The 25,065-nt window shown below is 36.7% G+C and overlaps 1 protein-coding gene across 2 annotated transcripts in view; it reads right to left on the bottom strand.

Annotated features, from left to right (window-relative positions):
• trip10b (thyroid hormone receptor interactor 10b) overlaps nt 1–24,484 on the bottom strand; it is a 68,433-nt gene extending 43,949 nt beyond the window's left edge. Inside the window, exons 1-9 of one of the 2 annotated variants that reach the window (XM_062026561.1) lie at nt 24,226–24,484; nt 10,800–10,915; nt 10,647–10,700; nt 6,675–6,822; nt 6,530–6,592; nt 6,225–6,329; nt 4,253–4,381; nt 4,030–4,176; nt 558–719 (exon numbers count right to left, since the gene is read on the bottom strand). In XM_062026561.1, coding sequence (XP_061882545.1) covers nt 558–719; nt 4,030–4,176; nt 4,253–4,381; nt 6,225–6,329; nt 6,530–6,592; nt 6,675–6,822; nt 10,647–10,700; nt 10,800–10,915; nt 24,226–24,249 — 948 coding nt within the window. In that variant the 5' untranslated portion in view covers nt 24,250–24,484. The remainder of the gene's footprint in view (nt 1–557; nt 720–4,029; nt 4,177–4,252; nt 4,382–6,224; nt 6,330–6,529; nt 6,593–6,674; nt 6,823–10,646; nt 10,701–10,799; nt 10,916–24,225) is intronic. The other variant, XM_062026562.1, reaches the window with a different exon arrangement.
• Between the last annotated feature and the right edge of the window lie 581 nt (nt 24,485–25,065).

The following is a 25,065-nucleotide window of genomic DNA, read 5'->3' on the forward strand; positions in this document are numbered from 1 at the left end:
TTTTTCACAACAAGCTTTTGTATATTTGCATAGTATGTATATATTATTAATGTTGTAAATACACATCTTTATATATATATATATATATATATATATATATATATATATATATATATATATATATATATATATATATTTTTTTTTTTTTTTTTTTCCTTTTTTCGGAGGTCTCAAAAAGGTAACAAATACAAGAATATGTGTTTATGTGTGTGTGTGTGTGTGTGTGTGTGTGTGTGTGTGTGTGTGTGAGAGACAAAAAAAAAGCGAGTCTGTGCAGGAATTAGAAGCCACCCCCAGGGTGAGGGGGGGGGGGGGGGGGGCTGTGGAAAAGGAAGGTGTAGGAATGTGTTCCTGACTTTTATGTGAGTGTTGACTTGACAACATTCTTTCTTATTTGTGCTAGCGTGCGCGGCGGTCCGGCGCAGGTCGTCACGGCAACCGCGCTACAGCGGTCATCGGCGGGCTGGTCCACGGCGCGAGTTGACGCCCGGGTCCGGCTTGTCTTGATTTGTGTCGTTTTTTTTCCACCCCCCCAACCCCCAAGTGCAAAAGTTCACCTTTTGTTTCCAGTTGAAGGGCCAGAGCTTGGCGCGGACTTTGGGCGGGTTGAGGCTGGAGTCGGAGCTGGCGGCCTTGATTCCCAGCGTGTAGTCCTCAAAGTCCACGTCGCCCGGGCGCTCGAAGCCGGACTTGTGCTGCTCGATGAACAGCAGCGAGTCCTGCGGCACGAAGACCACGGCGACACAAAGAACACGTCTTAGAAGTCATTCATGACACATACTTTAGACATACTGGAGCTGTCAAACCACTGAAATATTTGGTTCATATTTAACTCAAAATTAATCACTTTTAATCGCAGATAAATATAATTAATAAGTGTACATGTCAGAATAATTGTATCTAAGTTATCACAAAACTTTGTGTTACATTGAGTTCAGCTGTCTTTGATCCTACCAAGAAGAAGGCTTGTAAAACTCCACTGTGTAGGATGGGAAGCAACAGAAATATATTGTCTTGACCCGAGATCTACAAAGTGAAGAGGAAGCAGGGCCTGACTCCCCACCAGGGACCTCTTCTTTGAACTGTTTTACGACCTTTTCTTTGAACTGCCGTAATCAAAGGCGATGGCTGTTTATGACCCCCGTCCCTTAGAAACAGCTGTTGCCATGTAATCAGGGAAAGTCCAAATAAAAGACTGTACAATTAATTTGATTTGATGAAAGTTTTTTAAACATTTAGTTTTTTAATCAGCTCAACACAAACTATTGTATTTATTTATTGTTATTAAAAGCGTGTTTGTGTCAATAATGTTTAATAAACATGTCGTTTAAGCAAACAAATTGTCCAGTCATGGTTTTAGAATCTTCAAAAATGATCTGTTGATGGTACACTTATAATTGATTCCAAATTGTATCAAGCTGCAATTATTTACCATTAATTTGGTGTTAACTATGAACAAAATGCGATTAATTGTGATGATATAACATATATATATATATACATACAAATATATATTTATACATAAATACAGTACATACATACACAGTAAATATATATGTATATATATATATACAGTATACATATATACAGTACATATATACATGATATACACTTATATGTATGTACATTTATATATATATACATACATACATACATACGTACATACAGTCGTGGTCAAAAGTTTACATACACTTGTAAAGAACATAATGTCATGGCTGTCTTGAGTTTTCAATCATTTCTACAACTCTTATTTTTTTGTGATAGAGTGATTGGAGCACATACTTGTTGGTCACAAAAAACATTCATGAAGTTTGGTTCTTTTATGAATTTATTATGGGTCTACCGAAAATGTGAGCAAATCTGCTGGGTCAAAAGTATACATACAGCAATGTTAATATTTGCTTGCATGTCCCTTGGCAAGTTTCACTGCAATAAGGCGCTTTTGGTAGCCGTCCACAAGCTTCTGCTTGAACTTTTGACCACTCTTGACAAAATTGGTGCAGTTCAGCTAAATGTGTTGGTTTTATGGACTTTTCTCCTTTTTCATTGTCCCATTTACTCTCTGTAAAGCACCAGTTCCATTGGCAGCAAAACAGGCCCAGAGCATAATACTACCATGCTTGACGGTAGGCATGGTATTCCTGGGATTAAAGGTCTCACCTTTTCTCCTCCAATCATATTGCTGGGTATTGTGGCCAAACAGCTCAATTTTTGTTTCATCTGACATCACATGGACACAGTTGTATGTGATCAGATGAAATAAAAATGTAGCTGTTTGGCCACAATACCCAGCAATATGATTTCCAAAATGTCCAAACCTGCAGGCTTGTAGGGATGAAATAGCGTCTGTGTTTTTTCCTGACCTAACGTATATTCCGCTCTACTCGTTTTTGTGGTTTATCCGTTATACAGTGCTCTATTGAGCACTGTACATACACTACCGTTCAAAAGTTTGTAGTTACCCAAACAATTTTGTGGAATAGCCTTCATTTCTAAGAACAAGAATAGACTGTCGAGTTTCAGTTTCTGGCCATTTTGAGCGTTGAATTGACCCCACAAATGTGATGCTCCAGAAACTCAATCTGCTCAAAGGAAGGTCAGTTTTGTAGCTTCTGTAACGAGCTAAACTGTTTTCAGATGTGTGAACATGATTGCACAAGGGTTTTCTAATCATCAATTAGCCTTCTGAGCCAATGAGCAAACACATTGTACCATTAGAACACTGGAGTGATAGTTGCTGGAAATGGGCCTCTATACACCTATGTAGATATTGCACCAAAAACCAGACATTTGCAGCTAGAATAGTCATTTACCACATTAGCAATGTATAGAGTGTATTTCTTTAAAGTTAAGACTAGTTTAAAGTTATCTTCATTGAAAAATAAGGACATTTCAATGTGACCCCAAACTTTTGAACGTAGTGTATATATATATATATATATATATATATATATATATATATACTGTATGTATATATATATATATACTGTATGTATATGTATATCTATATGTGTGTATATATATATATATATATATATATATATATATATATATATATATATATATATATATATATATATATATATATATATATATATATATATATATATATATATATATATCTTAATTAGATTATCCAAAAAAAAAATACAAAAAAAATAGTGCTTGATACCGTGGTAGAGCGTAATATGTATGTGTGGGAAAAAATCACAAGACTATTTCTAGAGAGAAATAGTCTTGTGATTTTTTCCCACACATACATATGTATATATATATATGCTTTTGTATACATGTAATATCCAACCATCCATTTTCTACCGCTTGTCCCTTTCGGGGTTGCGGGGGGTGCTGGAGCCTATTATATATTTTATATTATATATATACATATACATATATATATATATATATATATATATATATATATATATATATATATATATATATATATATATATATATATATATATATATATATATATATATATATATATATATATATAATTATATAATTTTACAACGGTATTTGATTACAATATAATTTAGTTTTTAATTTAAATATTTTTTATATAATATATAATTTCAAGAGTACATTTTTTAAATCTTTTTTCAAGAGGTAATTGAATTTAATCAATAATTTAATGTCTTTAATTTATTCTATTTCCAGTTTTCTTTTTAATCAAACCAAAAATGTACAAACATTCGTACAACAATTGATAAAAATCCCAATATGTATATTTATATAATAATATTCCAATAATACACAAGATAAGTATTTTTACTTTATTTTATTTGTATAAATCCTACTTTATTTTATTTGCATTTATCTTTGAATAATATATATTTTTTTGTTTTGATGGAATAACAATGTTATTATTATTAACGACGGAAAAGATTAGACTGGACTTTTCAGTTAAAAAGTGTAGATTTTTGGTGCAAAAGTATTTGGACAGCAGCGGTGATGCGTCATGTGACCCTCCTCTAACTCCCAAATGCTAGTTTATTTTGTCCTTCGCTGTTCTGTGCGACTCGCCTGCTTCTCGTCAATCTTCGCTCCAGCGGCGGAGATCCCGTCCAAACATTTGGCGATGATGGGCTGCACCTTCTTCTCGATGTCCGAGAACTGGCAGTAACCGTCGGCGAGGCGCCGGATCCTCCGCTCGTCCATGTCCTGCAGCTTCTGCTGGGCACACGCACGTGAGGACAAATCTCGTGTCGTGAAGTGACGCGTACCCAGAATGCATCGCCCGCCTCACGTTGAAGATCTGCGGTATCTCCGCGAAGTAGTGCGACTTCTGCTCCTTGTTGTAGTTCTGCAGCAGGGCGGCGTAGTCGTTCCTGCACTCCTCCGCCATGTGCGTGCGGGCGTGCAAATGCTGCTTGGCCTTTTGTAGCGGACGTCATGTGGAAGAAAAGAGAGGGAGGGCAGAATAACACATCACAACACATCATACTCGTATAACACACATATACATATACTGTACATATACATATACTGTACATATACATATACTGTACATATACATATATATATACTGTACATATACTGTACATATACATATATATATACTGTACATATACATATATATGCATATACTGTACATATACATATACTGTACATATACATATATATACATATACTGTACATCTACATATACTGCACATATACATATATATACTGTACATATACATATACATATATATATATACTGTACATATACATATACTGTACATATACATATATATACATATACTGTACATATACATATACTGTACATATACATATATATATATATATATTGTACATATACATATACATATACATATACTGTACATATACATATATATACATATACTGTACATATACATATACTGTACATATACATATACTGTACATATACTGTACATATACATATACTGTACATATACATATACTGTACATATACATATATATACTGTACATATACATATACATATACTGTACATATACTGTACATATACATATATATACATATACTGTACATATACATATATATATATACTGTATATATACATATACTGTACATATACATATATACATATACTGTACATATACATATACTGTACATATACATATATATATATACATATACTGTACATATACATACGTACATACATATATATATTTTGTGAATGGTGAATGCTATCTGTGTTGTGATCCTTTTTATTTAAAGGCTAATGCTACTTATACCCTACTAATAATTGCTATGCTAACAGCTAGCATGTTAGACACACATCATCATGGTTTTGTCTTGACCCGAGAACTACACAGCGGAGAGGAAGCAGGACCAGACTCCACTCCAGGCGACCTTTTCTTTGAAGTGTTTTACGACCTTTTCTTTGAGCTGTTTTGTGGCAAAAGGCGATGGCTGTTTACGACCCCCCGTCCCTTAGAAACAGCTGTTGCCATGTAATCCGGGAAAGTCTAAATAGAAGACTTCTCTGACAATCTTTCGTCAGAGCGTGGTGACACTGTACAAGGTTACAGGTGTACGCGTTTCTCCTCATTGAGCCAAATTTAATACTGTCTCTGTTTGATTGGTATTTATTTTGATTTTTTTTTCATAAAGAAATACAATCATGTGTGCTTACGGACTGTATCCCTGCAGACTGTATTGATCTATATTGATATATAATGTATATATTGTGTTTTTTATGTTGATTTAATAAAAATAATAATACAAATAAAATAAAAAGATATTCATTTAATTTTTTAATTTCTTGTGCGGCCCGGTACTAATCCCCGGTGGTTGGGGACCACTGCTTTAGAGCACAGCTGTAACTTCCTGGCACTAAACCTGCGGAAAATACTTCTTCTAAGGTTTCTCTTTGTTAACATTTTCACACATTGCACTATTTTCTTACACTTTATTAAGCATTTTGTATCTATTCCTTATTTTTGCACCTTCATTTTAAGAAGTTGTGAAGTGAATTGAATTATATTTATATAGCGCTTTTCTCTAGTGACTCAAAGCGCTTTTACATAGTGAAACCCAATATCTGAGTTCCATTTAAAGCAGTGTGGGTGGCACTGGGAGCAGGTGGGTAAAGTGTCTTGCCCAAGGACACAACAGCAGTGACTAGGATGGCGGAAGCAGGGGATCGAACCTGGAACCCTCAAGTTGCCGGCACGGCGCTCTACTGACCGAGCCGTACCGCCCCGTATCGAAGTTGTAGTTGTGTGTTTACTTTGTCCACGTCAATCTTTGAGGCGTTGACGTCGCTCTCGATCTTCTCTGCATGTTGCGACGCTTTTTCCGCTTCCGCCCACTCCTTGGCAAAGCGCTTCTTAGTCTATGGACACACACACACACACACACACACACACACGCACACACACACACACACACACACACACACACACACACACACACACACACACACACACACACACACACACACACGCACACATAGGTCAGACAGATGACATCATGGAATATTACACCAACAATTTCAAAAAAGGTGAATCATTAATAAGAAATAATCATTCTTACACTCTCCAGGTGTTTAAAGCTGCTCTCCAGGGTCTGCTGGGCTTTCTTGGCGTCAGAGAGATGCTGCAGAAACAATCCAGATGACATCATCGCCAAACATTCTTTTCTGCCTTTGGCCCCGCCCACATCTTGGCCCCTCCCTCACCGATTTGCGCTCCTGCTTGATGTCCTGCAAGTACTTGGTGAGTTCCACACACACGCTGGTCATCATGTTCTCTGCGATCAACTCCCTCTGACCCGCATAGTCGCCCAGCTCGTTCAGGATGTCCTGGAACGCTGCGTGGTTACTGAACCTGCACACACACACACACACACACACACAACTCAGGGAATACGAACATTGCACACAACTCATGGAACACACAGTTCTTGGAACACACACAACACATAACTCATGGAACACAACCTTAACCTGAACACACACAATACATTCTTCCCCACAACCTGAACACACATTTAACACACAACAACATATTATAAACACAACCTGAACACACACTTAACACATGGCACACACAACTTGAACACACACTTAACGTATGACACACTCAACCTGAACACATACTTAACACGTGACACACACAACTTGAACACACACTTAACACATGATAAACACAACCTGAACACACAACAACACATCATACACACAACCTGAACACACACTTAACACATGGCACACACACAACCTGAACTCACACTTAACACATGACACACACAACTTGAACACACACTTAATGTATGACACACACAACCTGAACACACACTTAACACGTGACACACATAACCTGAACACACACTTAACACATGACACACACAACTTGAACACACACTTAACACATGACACACACAACCTGAACACACACTTAACAAATGACACACACAACCTGAACACACACTTAACACATAACACACAACCTAAACACACACTTAACACATCATACACACAACCTGAACACATACTTAACACGTGACACACACAACTTGAACACACACTTAACACATGATAAACACAACCTGAACACACAACAACACATGACACACACAACCTGAACACACACTTAACAAATGACACACACAACCTGAACACACACTTAACACATAACACACACAACCTAAACACACACTTAACACATCATACACACAACCTAAACACACACGTAACACATCATACACACAACCTGAACACACACTTAACACATGACACACACAACCTCAACACACACTTAATACATGACACACACAACCTAAACACACAGTTAACACATGATACACACAACCTGAACACACACTTAACGTATGACACACACAACCTGAACACATACTTAACACGTGACACACATAACCTGAACTCACACTTAACACATGACACACACACAACCTGAACACACACTTAACACATGATGAACACAACCTAAACACACACTTAACAAATGACACACACAACCTGAACACATACTTAACACTTGACACACATAACCTGAACACACACTTAACGTATGACACACACAACCTGAACACATACTTAACACGTGACACACATAACCTGAACTCACACTTAACACATGACACACACAACCTGAACACACACTTAACACATGATAAACACAACCTGAACACACACTTAACAAATGACACACACAATCTGAACACACACTTAACACATAACACACAACCTAAACACACACTTAACACATCATACACACAACCTAAACACACACTTAACACATCATACACACAACCTGAACACACACTTAACACATGACACACACAACCTCAACACACACTTAATACATGACACACACAACCTAAACACACAGTTAACACATGATACACACAACCTGAACACACACTTAACATATGACAAACACAACCTGAACACATACTTAACACGTGACACACATAACCTGAACTCACACTTAACACATGACACACACAACCTGAACACACACTTAACACATGATAAACACAACCTGAACACACACTTAACAAATGATACACACAATCTGAACACACACTTAACACATGACACACACAACCTAAACACACTCTTAACACATGATACACACAACCTGAACACACACTTAACATATGACACACACAACCTGAACACATACTTAATACATGATAAACACAACCTGAACACACAACAACACATTATACACACAACCTGAACACACACTTAACACATAACACACAACCTAAACACACACTTAACACATCATACACACAACCTGAACACACACTTAACACATGACACACACAACCTCAACACACACTTAATACATGACACACACAACCTAAACACACAGTTAACACATGATACACACAACCTGAACACACACTTAACGTATGACACACACAACCTGAACACATACTTAACACGTGACACACATAACCTGAACTCACACTTAACACATGACACACACAACCTGAACACACACTTAACGTATGACACACACAACCTGAACACATACTTAACACGTGACACACATAACCTGAACTCACACTTAACACATGACACACACAACCTGAACACACACTTAACGTATGACACACACATCCTGAACACACACTTAACACACACAACCTAAACACACACTTAACACATCATACACACAACCTAAACACACACTTAACACATCATACACACAACCTAAACACACACTTAACACATCATACACACAACCTGAACACACACTTAACACATGACACACACAACCTCAACACACACTTAATACATGACACACACAACCTAAACACACACTTAACACATGAAACACACACACACACACACACACAACTCACAACTCAGGGAACATGTACATTGCACACAACTCATGGAACACACAGTTCTTGGAACACACACAACACATAACTCATGGAACACAACCTTAACCTGAACACACACAATACATTCTTCCCCACAACCTGAACACATGTATAACACACAACAACACATGATACACACAATCTGAACACATGTATAACACACAACACATGATACACACAACCTGAACACACACTTAACACATGACACACACACAACATGAATACACACTTAACACATGATACACACAACCTGAACACACACTTAACACATGACACACACACAACCTGAATACACACTTAACACATGATACACACGATCTGAACTACTCTTAACCCATAATACACACAACCTGAACACACACTTAAAACTTGATAAACACAACCTGAAAAAACACTTAACACATGACACACACAACCTGAACACACACACTTAACACTTGACACACACAACCTGAACACACACTTAACACATGACAGACACAACCTAAACACACACTTAACACATGACACACACAACCTAAACACACACTTAACACATGACACACACAACCTGAACACACTCTTAACACATGATACACACAACCTGAACACACAACACACAACTTGAACACGCTCAACTCTTGCCACACACGACACATAACACACAACCTGAACACACACTTGACACATGACACACACAACCTGAACACACACTTAACACATGACAGACACAACCTAAACACACACTTAACACATGACGGACACAACCTAAACACACACTTAACACATGACACACACAACCTAAACACACACTTAACACATGACACACACAACCTGAACATACACTTAACACATGATACACACAACCTGAACACACAACACACAACTTGAACACGCTCAACTCTTGCCACACACGACACATAACACACAACCTGGACACAAACTTAACACACAATATGTACACACATTTAAGACATCCCACACAATCTGAACATGCACGCAACACACATGCCACAACCAGAAACTGGGAACAGACACACACTTAACACACCACCTGACAACACAACACACCATCCTCACAACCAAAACACACTCGACTAATGACACACATAATGACACTTGACACACAACATGAACACACACTTAACATATAACACACAACCAGAACAAGCACACAACACAAGACCTAAACCTACAGACACACAACAGAATATTAAAGACACAATGTACCACACAACCTGAATAAACTGACACACAACACATGTTGTGTACACAATTAGCCACACAACACTCATGACATATTTCTGACCTGCACTCCTGCTCTTCTTTGGCACCTTTCTTTGTGTATTTCTTTGACAGACTCCTGGTACACACAAACGCACAATGATACACTGACCCACAAGGACAGCAGCGCAGTGGTGCATGAGAAAAGACTCGCACACACGCACACAGACACACACACCTGAGCTGCTTGGCGTAGCTCTGCTCGATCTCAGTGCGCTCCTTGACAAACTTGATGTAGCGCTCCACCAGGTCCAGGCCCGCTTGTGTGTGTTTGTCGATGACATCACACTGGTCCTAGCGAGGGGGACACAACACAACACAACATAAACACAACACAACCCTACTTGCAAGCGAGGGACCGTCATGTAAGTTGTTTTTGTGAGACGCCAACAATGAAAAAAGTAGTCAAACATTTTAAGAGTGACAAGTTTTGAATGTAAAAATGCAAAAATATAAACGTTACCTGTAAGAATTTAAATAAAAAATAGAAAAATGCAAAAATACAAATGTAAATGTTACTTGTCAAACCATAAATGAAAACATAGCAATTTAGATGTAAAAATGTAAATGTTACTTGTTAAGCTTTTTAATAAAAAAAAGCAAAAATATAAATGTAAAACTCCAAAAATACAAATGTAAAAATGCAAAAATACAAGATGTAAAAATGCAAAAATATAAATGTTACTTTTAAAACTTTTAATGAAAATAGCAAAAATACATCTGTAAAAATGCAAATGTTACATGAAACAATTTAAATACAACTGTAAAATTTTGACTTGTAAGAATTTAAATTAAAAATAGAAAAATGCAAAAATTCTAATGTAAAAATGCAAAAATGTCAATGTTAATTGTTAACTTTTTATGAAAAAGGCAAAAGTAAAAATGTTGAATTCCAAAAATTCAAATGTAAACATGCAAAAATACAAATGTCAAAATGCAAAATGTAAATGCTACTTGAAAAAATTAAAATGAAAAAGCTGAAATTCTAATGTAAAAATGCAAACATTTAAATGTTAATTGTTAACTTTTTATGAAAAAGGCAAAAGTAAAAATGTTAAATTCCAAAAACTCAAATGTAAAAATACAAATGTCAAAATGAAAAATGTAAATGCTACTTGTAAAAATTAAAATAAAAAAGCTGAAATTCTAATGTAAAAATTAAAACATTTAAATGTTAATTGTTAACTTTTTATGAAAAAGGCAAAAGTAAAAATGTTAAATTCCAAAAACTCAAATGTAAAAATACAAATGTCAAAATGAAAAATGTAAATGCTACTTGTAAAAATTAAAATAAAAAAGCTGAAATTCTAATGTAAAAATTAAAACATTTAAATGTTAATTGTTAACTTTTTATGAAAAAGGCAAAAGTAAAAATGTTAAATTCCAAAAATTCAAATGTAAAAATGCAAAAATACAAATGTCAAAATGCAAAACTTAAATGCTACTTGTAAAAACTAAAATGAAAAAGCTGAAATTCTAATGTAAAAATGCAAAAATGTAAATGTTAATTGTTAACTTTTTATGAAAAAGGCAAAAGTAAAAATTTTAAATTCTAAAAATTCAAATGTAAAAATACAAATGTCAAAATGAAAAATGTAAATGCTACTTGTAAAAATTAAAATGCGGAAATTCTAATGTAAAAATGCAAAAATTTAAATGTTAATTGTTAACTTTTTTATGAATAAGGCAAAAGTACAAATGTAAAATTCCAAAAATTCAAATGTAAAAATGCAATAATACAAATGTCAAAATGCAAAATGTAAAGGCTACTTGTAAACATTAAAATTCTAATGTAAAAATGCAAATATGTACATGTTACTTGTTAAAATAGAAATGAAAAAAATGAAAAAATAAACGAAATTCAAATGTAAATATGCAAATATGTACATGTTACTTGTTAAAATTTCAATGAAAAAATAAAAAATACAAATATAAACACAAAAATGTAAATGTTACTTGTAAAAATGTCAATGAAAAAACAACATTTTGAATGTAAAAATGCAAAAATGTAAATGTTGTACAAATTTAAATTTAAAAATGCAAATCACAAATGTAAAAATCCAAAAATCCAAATGTGTAATGCAAAAATGTAAATGATGCTTGTAAGAATTGAAATGAAAAAATTAATATTTATTTATAAATAAATAAATAAATGAAGCAAAAATACAAACACTGTAATAAAAATTCAAAAATTTAAATGTAAATTTTTTAATGCAAAACTGTAAAACTAACAATTTAAACCAAATTTAAAAAAATAAAACAGTTAAAAAATACAAATAAAAAATAGAATACTTCATTACATTTTCTACTTAAATACAAATGTTAAATGCAAAAATTTAAACATACATATATATGTAAAAATAAAAATAAAAAGAAGTTACAAGTGTGTTGCGTAATACGTTTTGTTTGTGGTGTGTCGACTTTTTTTTGCCAATAACGATGATGTAAGTCGCCCACCAACACACGAACAATAACACTAATAGTAATATAACAAAAATGAATGGTGATGATTATGAATGTGTCTGGATACTTTCATACATGACCTTTCACTTCAGTCTGCACCGCCCTATGATGTCATAAGCAGCTCATACTTTTATTGTGAAACAATTGCTGCACGTTGTTAATATGTGAGAGACACTGGCTGGCACCTTTGAAGCTGCTGGTTAATTACTGCATGCTTCGTTACAGCGTGTGGGCGGGGCCTCCCGACCTTCCATTGAAGAAAAAAAGCGTGTCTCCAACCTGTCGGACTTGAAGCGACCGTCTGCTTTCTAGACGGCACGTGTGTCGCTACCGGCGACAATGGAGCGAATACTTTGAACGCGCTGACAATGAGTAAGAGCGTTGCAAGTGGCAAACAAACTCCGCCTACTCGGCGTCAAGGCCGCAAAGGAGAGGATAAGGGACAATGGCGAGGAATGCGTGTTTAAGAAGGGGCGAGGAAGTCCGCTGAGATGGCCGCGCTGAGATAAGAAGTCACACAGCTGCACACGTTAGCGTTGCCAAAGTGAGCGAGCGCCACGCTGACATCATCATCTGCAGCCGCCGCCCACTGACTGACAGTCCCAGGAGCACAAGAGTCTTGGAACCGGTCCGACCGGTTCAAGACTACATTATCGCCCCTGCAGCCAATCCCACCGGGAGGAATCTCTGGAGGGAGTGTCGTCATGACAGTAACGCACAACAAGAGCCAGGACACACACACACACACACACACATTTACTTGCCATGTTGACTCAAAACAACACAACACATGTCTGTCTCCAATCAAAGGCGGACCTGCCAGGTACGAAGTGCACTTAACCTGTTAAGTGCACTGTTTAGGGCCCTCACTAAATGACCGTTACCGTCTTCTTCATCGAGATGTAAAACTCAAACAATAACAGAGAACATTTTGACGTCAACTGACTAATCACGGAACTTTCCGGGGTACACAGCGTGCCGGTATTTAAGCCGCACCCACCGAATTTTAGAATAAATACATCTTTTTTTACATACCCTATATTGCATTGACTCACATATGACCTTGAAGTGCCATCCCATTCCTAACCCCTAGGGTTCAATATGACTTGCAGCTATTACAGCTTCAACTCTTCTGCAGGCTGTCCACAAGGTTGCGGAGTGTGTTCATAGGAATTTTCCATTCTTCCAAAAGCGCATTGGTGAGGTCACACACTGATGTTGGTCAAAAAGGCCTGGCTCTCAGTCGCCGTTCTAATTCATCCCAAAGGTGTTCTATCGGTGTTCAGGTCAGGACTCTGTGCAGGCCAGTCAAGTTCATCCACGCCAGACTCTGTCATCCATGTCTTTATGGACCTTGCTTTGTGCACTGGTGCACAGTCATGTTGGAAGAGGAAGGGGCTCCGCTCCAAACTGTTCCCACAAGGTTGGGAGCATGGAATTGTCCAAAATGTTTTGGTATCCTGGAGCATTCAAAGTTCCTTTCACTGGAACTAACTCCTGGAAAAACAACCCCACACCATAATTCCGCCTCCACCAAATTTCCCACTCGGCACAATGCAGTCCGAAATGTAGCGTTCTCCTGGCAACCTCCAAACCCAGACTCGTCCATCAGAAATTTCACGACTGGATTTGTTGCACAGGTGGCATCCTATGACAGTTCCACGCTGGAAATCACTGAGAGCGGCCCATTCTTTCACAAATGTCTGTAGAAACAGTCTCCATGCCTAAGTGCTTGATTTTATACACCTGTGGCCGGGCCAAGTGATTAGGACACCTGATTCTGATCATTTGGATGGGTGGCCAAATACTTTTGGCAATATAGTGCATAATATAAACTTATCAAGGAGCTTTTTGTACAAACCCCGTTTCCATAAGAGTTGGGAAATTGTGTTAGATGTAAATATAAACAGAATACAATGATTTGCAAATCATTTTCAACCCATATTCAGTTGAATATGCTACAAAGACAACATATTTGATGTTCAAACTCATAAACTTATTTTTTTTTGCAAATAATCATTAACTTTAGAATTTGATGCCAGCAACACGTGACAAAGAAGTTGGGAAAGGTGGCAATAAATACTGATAAAGTTGAGGAATGCTCATCAAACACTTATTTGGAACATCCCACAGGTGAACAGAACAGTTTAAGAAAAACCTTTCTCAACCAGCTATTGCAAGGAATTTAAGGATTTCACCATCTACGGTCCGTAATATCATCAAAGGGTTCAGAGAATCTGGAGAAATCACTGCACGTAAGCAGCTAAACCCGTGACCTTCCATCCCTCAGGCTGTACTGCATCAACAAGCGACATCAGTGTGTAAAGGATATCACCACATGGGCTCATGAACACTTCAGAAACCCACTGTCAGTAACTACGGTTGGTCGCGACATCTGTAAGTGCAAGTTAAAACTCTCCTATGCAAGGCGAAAACCGATTATCAACAACACCCAGAAACGCCGTCGGCTTCGCTGGGCCTGAGCTCATCTAAGGTGGACTGATACAAAGTGGAAAAGTGTTCTGTGGTCTGACGAGTCCACATTTCAAATTGTTTTTGGAAACTGTGGACGTCGTGTCCTCCGGACCAAAAGAGGAAAAGAACCATCCGGATGGTTATAGGCGCAAAGTGGAAAAGCCAGCATCTGTGATGGTATGGGGGTGTATTAGTGCCCAAGACATGGGTAACTTACACATCTGTGAAGGCTGAAAGGTACATACAGGTTTTGGAGCAACATATGTTGCCATCCAAGCAACGTTACCATGGACGCCCCTGCTTATTTCAGCAAGACAATGCCAAGCCACGTGTTACATCAACGTGGCTTCATAATAAAAGAGTGCGGGTACTAGACTGGCCTGCCTGTAGTCCAGACCTGTCTCCCATTGAAAATGTGAGGCGCATTATGAAGCCTAAAATACCACAACGGAGACCCCCGGACTGTTGAACAACTTAAGCTGTACATCAAGCAAGAATGGGAAAGAATTCCACCTGAGAAGCTTCAAAAATGTGTCTCCTCAGTTCCTAAACGTTTACTGAGTGTTGTTCAAAGGAAAGGCCATGTAACACAGTGGTGAACATGCCCTTTCCCAACTACTTTGGCACGTGTTGCAGCCATGAAATTCTAAGTTAATTATTATTTGCAAAAAAAAAAATAAGTTTATGAGTTTGAACATCAAATATGTTGTCTTTGTAGCATATTCAACTGAATATGGGTTGTAATGGATTTGCAAATCATTGTATTCTGTTTATATTTACATCTAACACAATTTCCCAACTCATATGGAAACGGGGTTTGTACTATGATTACATCGATATTTTTTACCATCACAAAATCTTTTTTCCTTTTTAAATTTCATATAATGTTTATAAACTCAGGAAATACACATGAGGACTTAAATTATGACCAAGCTATAATGCTGTAACTACTTGGTATCGGATCGACACCTAAATTTGTGGTATCGTCCAAAACTAATCAAACAACAGAAGAATAAATGATAATTACATTTGAACAGAAGTGTAGATAGAACATGCTAAAACAGAAAGCAAGCAGATATTAACAGTAAATAAACAAGTGGATTAATAATCCATTTTTTTACAGTTTGTCCTTTATAATGTTGACAAAATAATAGAATGGGGAACGACACAATATGTTACTGCATGTCGGCAGCTTTGTTTACTTACTACTAAAACCCTAACCCTTCTTTTTTTAAAAACCTTTTTATAGATATATGCATACTAGTTCTAGCTATTAGGCTGTTGTAGTTTTTATTTTTTATTTTTTTGTTTTTTATTATCTTTTTATTATTATTATTATTTTTTTAAATTTAAATGTATTTTATTTATTTATTTATTTTCAATACACTGTAGCACTTTGAGGTTGTTTGCTCAATGTAAAGTGCTTTTTACAAATAAAATCTAATATTATTATTATTACTACTAAAAGACAAGTAGTGTGTATGTTCGCTATTTTATTTAAGGTCAAACTTGCAATAAGAAACATATTTTTAATGTACCCTAAGATATTTTGTTAAAATAAAGCCAATAATGCCATTTTTTGTGGTCCTCCTTTATTTAGAAAAGTAAAGTAAAGTAAAGTAAAGATGGTGTGTTCAAGTGTTTACCAAGTAAAATAATAGTGGGAGTGTTGCGTTCAAATGTCTATTAAGTACATCAATAGTAAAGATGGTGTGTTCAAGTGTTTACCGAGTAAAATAATAGTGTTGCATTCAAATGTCTACCAAGTACATTAAAAGTAAGAATGTTGCGTTCAAGTGTTTGCCAAGTAAAACATAAACGAGAGTGTTGCGTTCAAATGTCTACTAAGTACATCAATAGTAAGAATGTTGTGTTCAAGTGTTTACCAAGTAAAATAATAGTGGGAGTGCTGCGTTCAAATGTCTACTAAGTACATCAAGAGTAAGGATGGTGTGTTCAAGTGTTTACCAAGTAAAATAATAGTGGGAGAGTTGCGTTCAAATGTCTATTAAGTACATCAATAGTAAAGATGGTGTGTTCAAGTGTTTACCGAGTAAAATAATAGTGTTGCGTTCAAATGTCTACCAAGTACATTAAAAGTAAGAATGTTGCGTTCAAGTGTTTGCCAAGTAAAACATAAACGAGAGTGTTGCGTTCAAATGTCTACTAAGTGCATCAATAGTAAGAATGTTGTGTTAAAGTGTTTACCAAGTAAAATAATAGTGGGAGTGCTGCGTTCAAATGTCTACTAAGTACATCAAGAGTAAGGATGGTGTGTTCAAGTGTTTACCAAGTAAAATAATAGTGGGAGTGTTGCGTTCAAATGTCTACTAAGTACATCAAGAGTAAGGATGGTGTGTTCAAGTGTTTACCAAGTAAAATAATAGTGGGAGTGTTGCGTTCAAATGTCTACTAAGTACATAAAGAGTAAGGATGGTGTGTTCAAGTGTTTACCAAGTAAAATAATAGTGGGAGTGTTGCGTTCAAATGTCTATTAAGTACATCAATAGTAAAGATGGTGTGTTCAAGTGTTTACCAAGTAAAATAATAGTGTTGCATTCAAATGTCTACCAAGTACATTAAAAGTAAGAATGTTGTGTTCAAGTGTTTACCAAGTAAAACATTAACGAGATTGTTGCGTTCAAATGTCTATTAAGTACATCAATAGTAAAGATGGTGTGTTCAAGTGTTTACCAAGTAAAATAATAGTGTTGCATTCAAATGTCTACCAAGTACATTAAAAGTAAGAATGTTGTGTTCAAGTGTTTACCAAGTAAAACATTAACGAGATTGTTGCGTTCAAATGTCTATTAAGTACATCAATAGTAAAGATGGTGTGTTCAAGTGTTTACCAAGTAAAATAATAGTGTTGCATTCAAATGTCTACCAAGTACATTAAAAGTAAGAATGTTGTGTTCAAGTGTTTACCAAGTAAAACATTAACGAGATTGTTGCGTTCAAATGTCTATTAAGTACATCAATAGTAAAAATGTTGAAGTGTTTACCAAGTAAAACATAAACGAGAGATGTGATGTTCATGCACGGTTCATTTTATGCACCAGCAAAAAAACATGGTAACACTTTAGTATGGGGAACATACCGTATTTCCTTGAATAGCCGCAGGGGCGTTAATTAATTTAAAACCTCCTGTCACACCTGCGTTTACCGGAAACCGGCGGGATGGCCGTGCATGCGGTAATTATTTTAAAACCTCTTCTCACTCCGGCGTTTACCAAAAGGAATCCATAAAATTTAGGCGTGCGCTTTGAGTGTGATGTAAGCATACCATCATGAAAAGCACATTTAATTAAAAAAAACGTTATTATGGTCTTACCTGTACTTATAAATGGAGTCCATTTGCAGCTCCTTCTGACCAAAAGCATCGATAACTTGTTTATAGAAGTCTTCCTTATTTTCTTTCTTCAGTTTTAAAAGTCTCTGTTTCGATGGAGATATTCCTTTAATTATTACCTCCTGCTTCGATTGAAAGTCCAGTTTAGAAAACTGTTTTATTTTATGTATGTAATCCTCCATTTTAAAAGTTCAGGCAGAGGACAGAAAAAAAAATCTCTTGCTGCGTGTGTTCACTTCTTCTGCAGTACCGGAAGTCGCAAGAAGGATCACTAGCGCGGCAGCGCCCTCTACCACCAGGAGGCGGGAGTCATTTAATGACTTATACAGTATTTCACACACGCAGCTACGGTATATTAATAAAACATAGCTGCTTACTGTTCTCTTTAGCATACTGTACAGGTATTCAATAGCTTGGACCTTAAATCCTACTGAAAAGCTCTTTATCTTTTTTCCTTTGTGCGATTGTAAACTACTGAAAGCAGTTTCCTCCATTTTGAAAATGAGGACAGATGCGTCACTCGTGACGTAACGAATTTGACCCGGTGGAAGTTCTAGCCATATGCTAAATATTTTGCGAAACGAGTTTGACCCGGCGAAAATTACAGACATGCGATAATAAAATTAATATTTTGCGAAACGAATTTGATCCAGCTTCAATAATAAACCGGCGATAAGGCCAAGCATGCGTTAATTATTTTGAGAAACGAGTTTGACCCGGCAGTAATTCTAGACGTGCGAATACTATATTCCCTGCGCCAATTCAAGGAAATACGGTATTCACCATTAATTAGTTGCTTATTAACATGCAAATTAGTAACATATTGGCTCTTAACTAGTCATTATTAAGTACTTATTAATGCCTTATTCGGCATGGCCTTATTATAACCCTAACCCTCTAACCCTAACCCTAACAAATAACTCTAAATTAAGTCTTTGTTACTTACAATATGTTCCCCTTACTAAAGTGTTACCAAAAACATATAACTTTGTCTTGAATTTGAAAAAAAACATTTTATTTTTCACTAAAGAAGGGTTTGGTGAATGCGCATATGAAACTGGTGGGGTTCGGTACCTCCAACAAGGTTAAGAACCACTGTTCTAGAAGGATATTCCTACAGGGTAGTAAAGCCTTTTTTTTGTTTACTTGCTACTAAAAGACAAGTTGTGTGTATGTTCACTATTTTATTTAAGGACAAACTTGCAATAAGAAACATATGTTTAATTTTTGTTAAAATAAAGCCAATAATGCCATTTTTTGTGGTCCCCTTTATTTAGAAAAGTGCCGAAAAGTATCAAAATAAATGTTGGTACCGGTACCATAATAATGGTATCGGGACAACACTAGTACTAACTTGTCAAAACGATGACATCACTAGGAACCACATTGACCTCCTTGGCTTTTTATGAACAGGGGGACAGATCCCAACTTGTCCCCCCCCCCTGCTTGCCGCCCCTGCATGTTATCTAAAGAGGAAGAATACTGTAGACATGTTCAGGGAAGGTTTGGAAAAATTGGTGCCGTGACCCGGATTCTTTGGCTGTCTTGCGGCAAAGCTGCTCAACCAACCAGGGAAGCTTTTTTTCCCCCAAACAGCTTTAGAATAAATAATATGGGAGGACTACACTGTAGCTCACTGGCGTCAAAATGTAAACAAACACCATGTGTGGATCTACCCCTGACATCCACTGTAATGATACCAAGTATGGGAGCGTATCTAGTCGATACTGCTATGCTTACATCGATATTTTTTATCGTCACAAAATCATTTTTTCCATTTTAAAATTCATATTATGTTTATAAACTCGGGAAATACACATGAGGACTTAAATTATGATTATCCTGTAACTACTTGGTATCGGATCAATACCTAAATTTGTGGTATCATCCAAAACTAATGTAAAGTATCCAAACAACAGAAGAATAAGCGATTATTACATTTTAACAGAAGTGTAGATAGAACATGTTCAAACAGAAAGCAAGCAGATATGAACAGTACACAAACAAGTGGATTAAAAATCAATTTTCTACAGTTTGTCCTTTATAATGTTGACAAAATAATAGAATGGGGAACGACACAATATGTTACTGAATGTCGGCAGCTTTGTTTACTTGCTACTAAAAGACAAGTTGTCTTGCATGTTCACTATTTTATTTAAGGACAAACTTACAATAATAAACATATGTTTAATGTACCCGAATAATTTTTGTTAAAATAAAGCCAATAATGACATTTTTTGTGCCGAAAAGTATCGAAATAATTTTGGTACCGGCACCATAATAATGGTATCGAGACAACACTAGTACTAACTTGTCAAAACGATGACGTCACTAGGAACCACATTGACCTCCTTGGCTTTTTATGAACAGGGGGACAGATCCCAACTTGTCCCCCCCCCCTGCTTGCCGCCCCTGCATGTTATCTAAAGAGGAAGAATACTGTAGACATGTTCAGGGAAGGTTTGGGAAAATTGGTGCCGTGACCCGGATTCTTTGGCTGTCTTGCGGCAAAGCTGCTCAACCAACCAGAGAAGCTTTTTTTCCCCCAAACAGCTTTAGAATAAATAATATGGGAGGACTACACTGTAGCTCACTGGCGTCAAAATGTAAACAAACACCATGTGTGGATCTACCCCTGACATCCACTGTAATGATACCAAGTACGGGAGCGTATCTAGTCGATACTGCTATGCTTACATCGATATTTTTTATCGTCACAAAATCATTTTTTCCTTTTTAAAATTCATATTACGTTTATAAACTCGGGAAATACACATGAGGACTTAAATTATGATTATCCTGTAACTACTTGGTATCGGATCAATACCTAAATTTGTGGTATCATCCAAAACTAATGTAAAGTATCCAAACAACAGAAGAATAAGCGATTATTACATTTTAACAGAAGTGTAGATAGAACATGTTCAAACAGAAAGCAAGCAGATATGAACAGTACACAGACAAGTGGATTAAAAATCAATTTTCTACAGTTTGTCCTTTATAATGTTGACAAAATAATAGAATGGGGAACGACACAATATGTTACTGCATGTCGGCAGCTTTGTTTACTTGCTACTAAAAGACAAGTTGTCTTGCATGTTCACTATTTTATTTAAGGACAAACTTACAATAATAAACATATGTTTAATGTACCCGAATAATTTTTGTTAAAATAAAGCCAATAATGACATTTTTTGTGCCGATAAGTATCGAAATAATTTTGGTACCGGCACCATAACAATGGTATCGAGACAACACTAGTACTAACTTGTCAAAACGATGACGTCACTAGGAACCACATTGACCTCCTTGGCTTTTTATGAACAGGGGGACAGATCCCAACTTGTCCCCCCCTGCTGGCCGCCCCTGCATGTTATCTAAAGAGGAAGAATACTGCAGACATGTTCAGGGAAGGTTTGGAAAAATTGGTGCCGTGACCCGGATTCTTTGGCTGTCTTGCGGCAAAGCTGCTCAACCAACCAGGGAAGCTTTTTTTTTCCCCAAACAGCTTTAGAATAAATAATATGGGAGGACTACACTGTAGCTCACTGGCGTCAAAATGTAAACAAACACCATGTGTGGATCTACCCCTGACATCCACTGTAATGATACCAAGTACGGGAGCGTATCTAGTCGATACTGCTATGCTTACATCGATATTTTTTATCGTCACAAAATCATTTTTTCCTTTTTAAAATTCATATTATGTTTATAAACTCGGGAAATACACATGAGGACTTAAATTATGATTATCCTGTAACTACTTGGTATCGGATCAATACCTAAATTTGTGGTATCATCCAAAACTAATGTAAAGTATCCAAGCAACAGAAGAATAAGCGATTATTACATTTTAACAGAAGTGTAGATAGAACATGTTCAAACAGAAAGCAAGCAGATATGAACAGTACACAAACAAGTGGATTAAAAATCAATTTTCTACAGTTTGTCCTTTATAATGTTGACAAAATACTGTATGTCGGCAGCTTTGTTTACTTGCTACTAAAAGACAAGTTGTCTTGCATGTTCACTATTTTATTTAAGGACAAACTTACAATAATAAACATATGTTTAATGTACCCAAATAATTTTTGTTAAAATAAAGCCAATGATGACATTTTTTGTGCCGAAAAGTATCGAAATAATTTTGGTACCGGCACCATAATAATGGTATCGAGACAACACTAGTACTAACTTGTCAAAACGATGACGTCACTAGGAACCACATTGACCTCCTTGGCTTTTTATGAACAGGGGGACAGATCCCAACGTGTCCCCCCCTGCTGGCCGCCCCTGCATGTTATCTAAAGAGGAAGAGTACTGCAGACATGTACTAGAACAGGGGTCGGCAACCCAAAATGTTGAAAGAGCCATATTGGACCAAAAATACAAAAACAAATCTGTCTGGAGCCGCAAAAAAATAAAAGCCATATTACATGTGTCATGAGATATACATTTAATTAAGAGGACTTAAAGGAAACTAAATGAGCTCAAATATAGCTACAAATGAGGCATAATGCTGCAATATGTACATATCGCTAGCCTAAATAGCATGTTAGCATCGATTAGCTTGCAGTCATGCAGTGACCAAATATGTCTGATTAGCACTCCACACAAGTCAATAACATCAACAAAACTCACCTTTGTGCACTCACGCACAACGTTAAAAGTGTGGTGGACAAAATGAGACAGAAAAAGTGGCATAAAACACGTCCTAGAAAGTCGGAGAAAGTTATACATGCAAACAAACTATACGGTGAGTTCAAGGACCGCCAAAATAAGTACGACAAAACGGCGCTCGCCAAATACTCGAATCAGTGAAGCATGTTTAATATAAACAGTGTGCTTTATAACAATTAGGGAGGTGTGTGTCATGTTTGTCCTCATACAGAAACCATACTAAAACAAAAAAATAGATTTTTTTTCCCCTCATCTTTTTCCATTCTTCATACATTTTTGAAAAATCTCCAGAGAGCCACTAGGGCGGCGCTAAAGAGCCGCATAGAGCCGCGGGTTGCCGACCCCTGTACTAGAAGGATACTCCTACAGGGTAGTAAAGTGCACGTATAGTATTTGGCCGCTGGGACTTCCTGTCATGCGCAGGAAAAGGCAAAGGGTGAGCCCACACAGGTGAAGTTGCACCTTAAAGACAGACAACATGAAGAAGGTATGCAGAAAGGGATTGCGAAACACGTCTTCTTTCCCACGCAAACGCGCACACGCCGCTGCAAAACCCCCGACCAAAAACTTTTAAATCGTTTTTGCGGATACTTGAGTCGTGTTTTGGTTGTTCGGGAGGGGATTAAAAACTCACCCACAGATCAGTCCCCCAGTCCATGTCTGCACCGCTCACACGTCCGCACCGAGGAAGCCTGCGTGGGACAGCTCACGGGTGGAGGAGGAGGCGGAGGAGGAGGGAATGTTTGCAGGAAGTTGACGCCTTCTTCATGCACGCACGAAAAATAATGTTGTTGTTTTTTTTCCCTTCTTCTTCCTTTCTCTTCCCCTCTTTCCTGGAACTCATTTGCGTCCCAGGAGAAGAGACGAAGTTGGTTGAATGTTGGAGGAGGAAAAACCCACTGGACACTGCATTAGGTACACCACCGTGACATCCGACACTGCAAAAAAAAAAAAAGAGAAAAAAAAAAAATCACTTGATTGCTGAATTTATCGAGGCTGTTGCGGTGACCAACATGCAGTGCGGCCCTGCCGCCGCTAGAGGTCACTGTTTCGTAGAAGAAGAAAAAAAAAACACTTAAAAAAAGTTTTATTTTTTATAAACCTTTATTTATAAATTTCAACTAGAGATGTCCGATAAATGCTTTAAAATGTAATATCGGAAATTATCGGTATCATTTTTTTTATTATCGGTATCGGTTTTTATTTTTTTATTAAATCAACATAAAAAACACAAGATACACTTACAATTAGTGCACCAACCCCAAAAAAACCTCCCTCCCCCATTTACACTCATTCACACAAAAAGGTTGTTTCTTTCTGTTATTAATATTCTGCTATTCTGCAATATATATCAACACAGTCTGCAAGGGATACAGTCCGTAAGCACACATGATTGTGCGTGCTGCTGGTCCACTAATAGTACTAACCTTTAACAGTTAATTTGACTCATTTTCATTAATTACTAGTTTCTATG

Source organism: Entelurus aequoreus, linkage group LG18 (genome assembly GCF_033978785.1).
Source record: "Entelurus aequoreus isolate RoL-2023_Sb linkage group LG18, RoL_Eaeq_v1.1, whole genome shotgun sequence".
Taxonomy (NCBI): Eukaryota; Metazoa; Chordata; class Actinopteri; order Syngnathiformes; family Syngnathidae; genus Entelurus; species Entelurus aequoreus.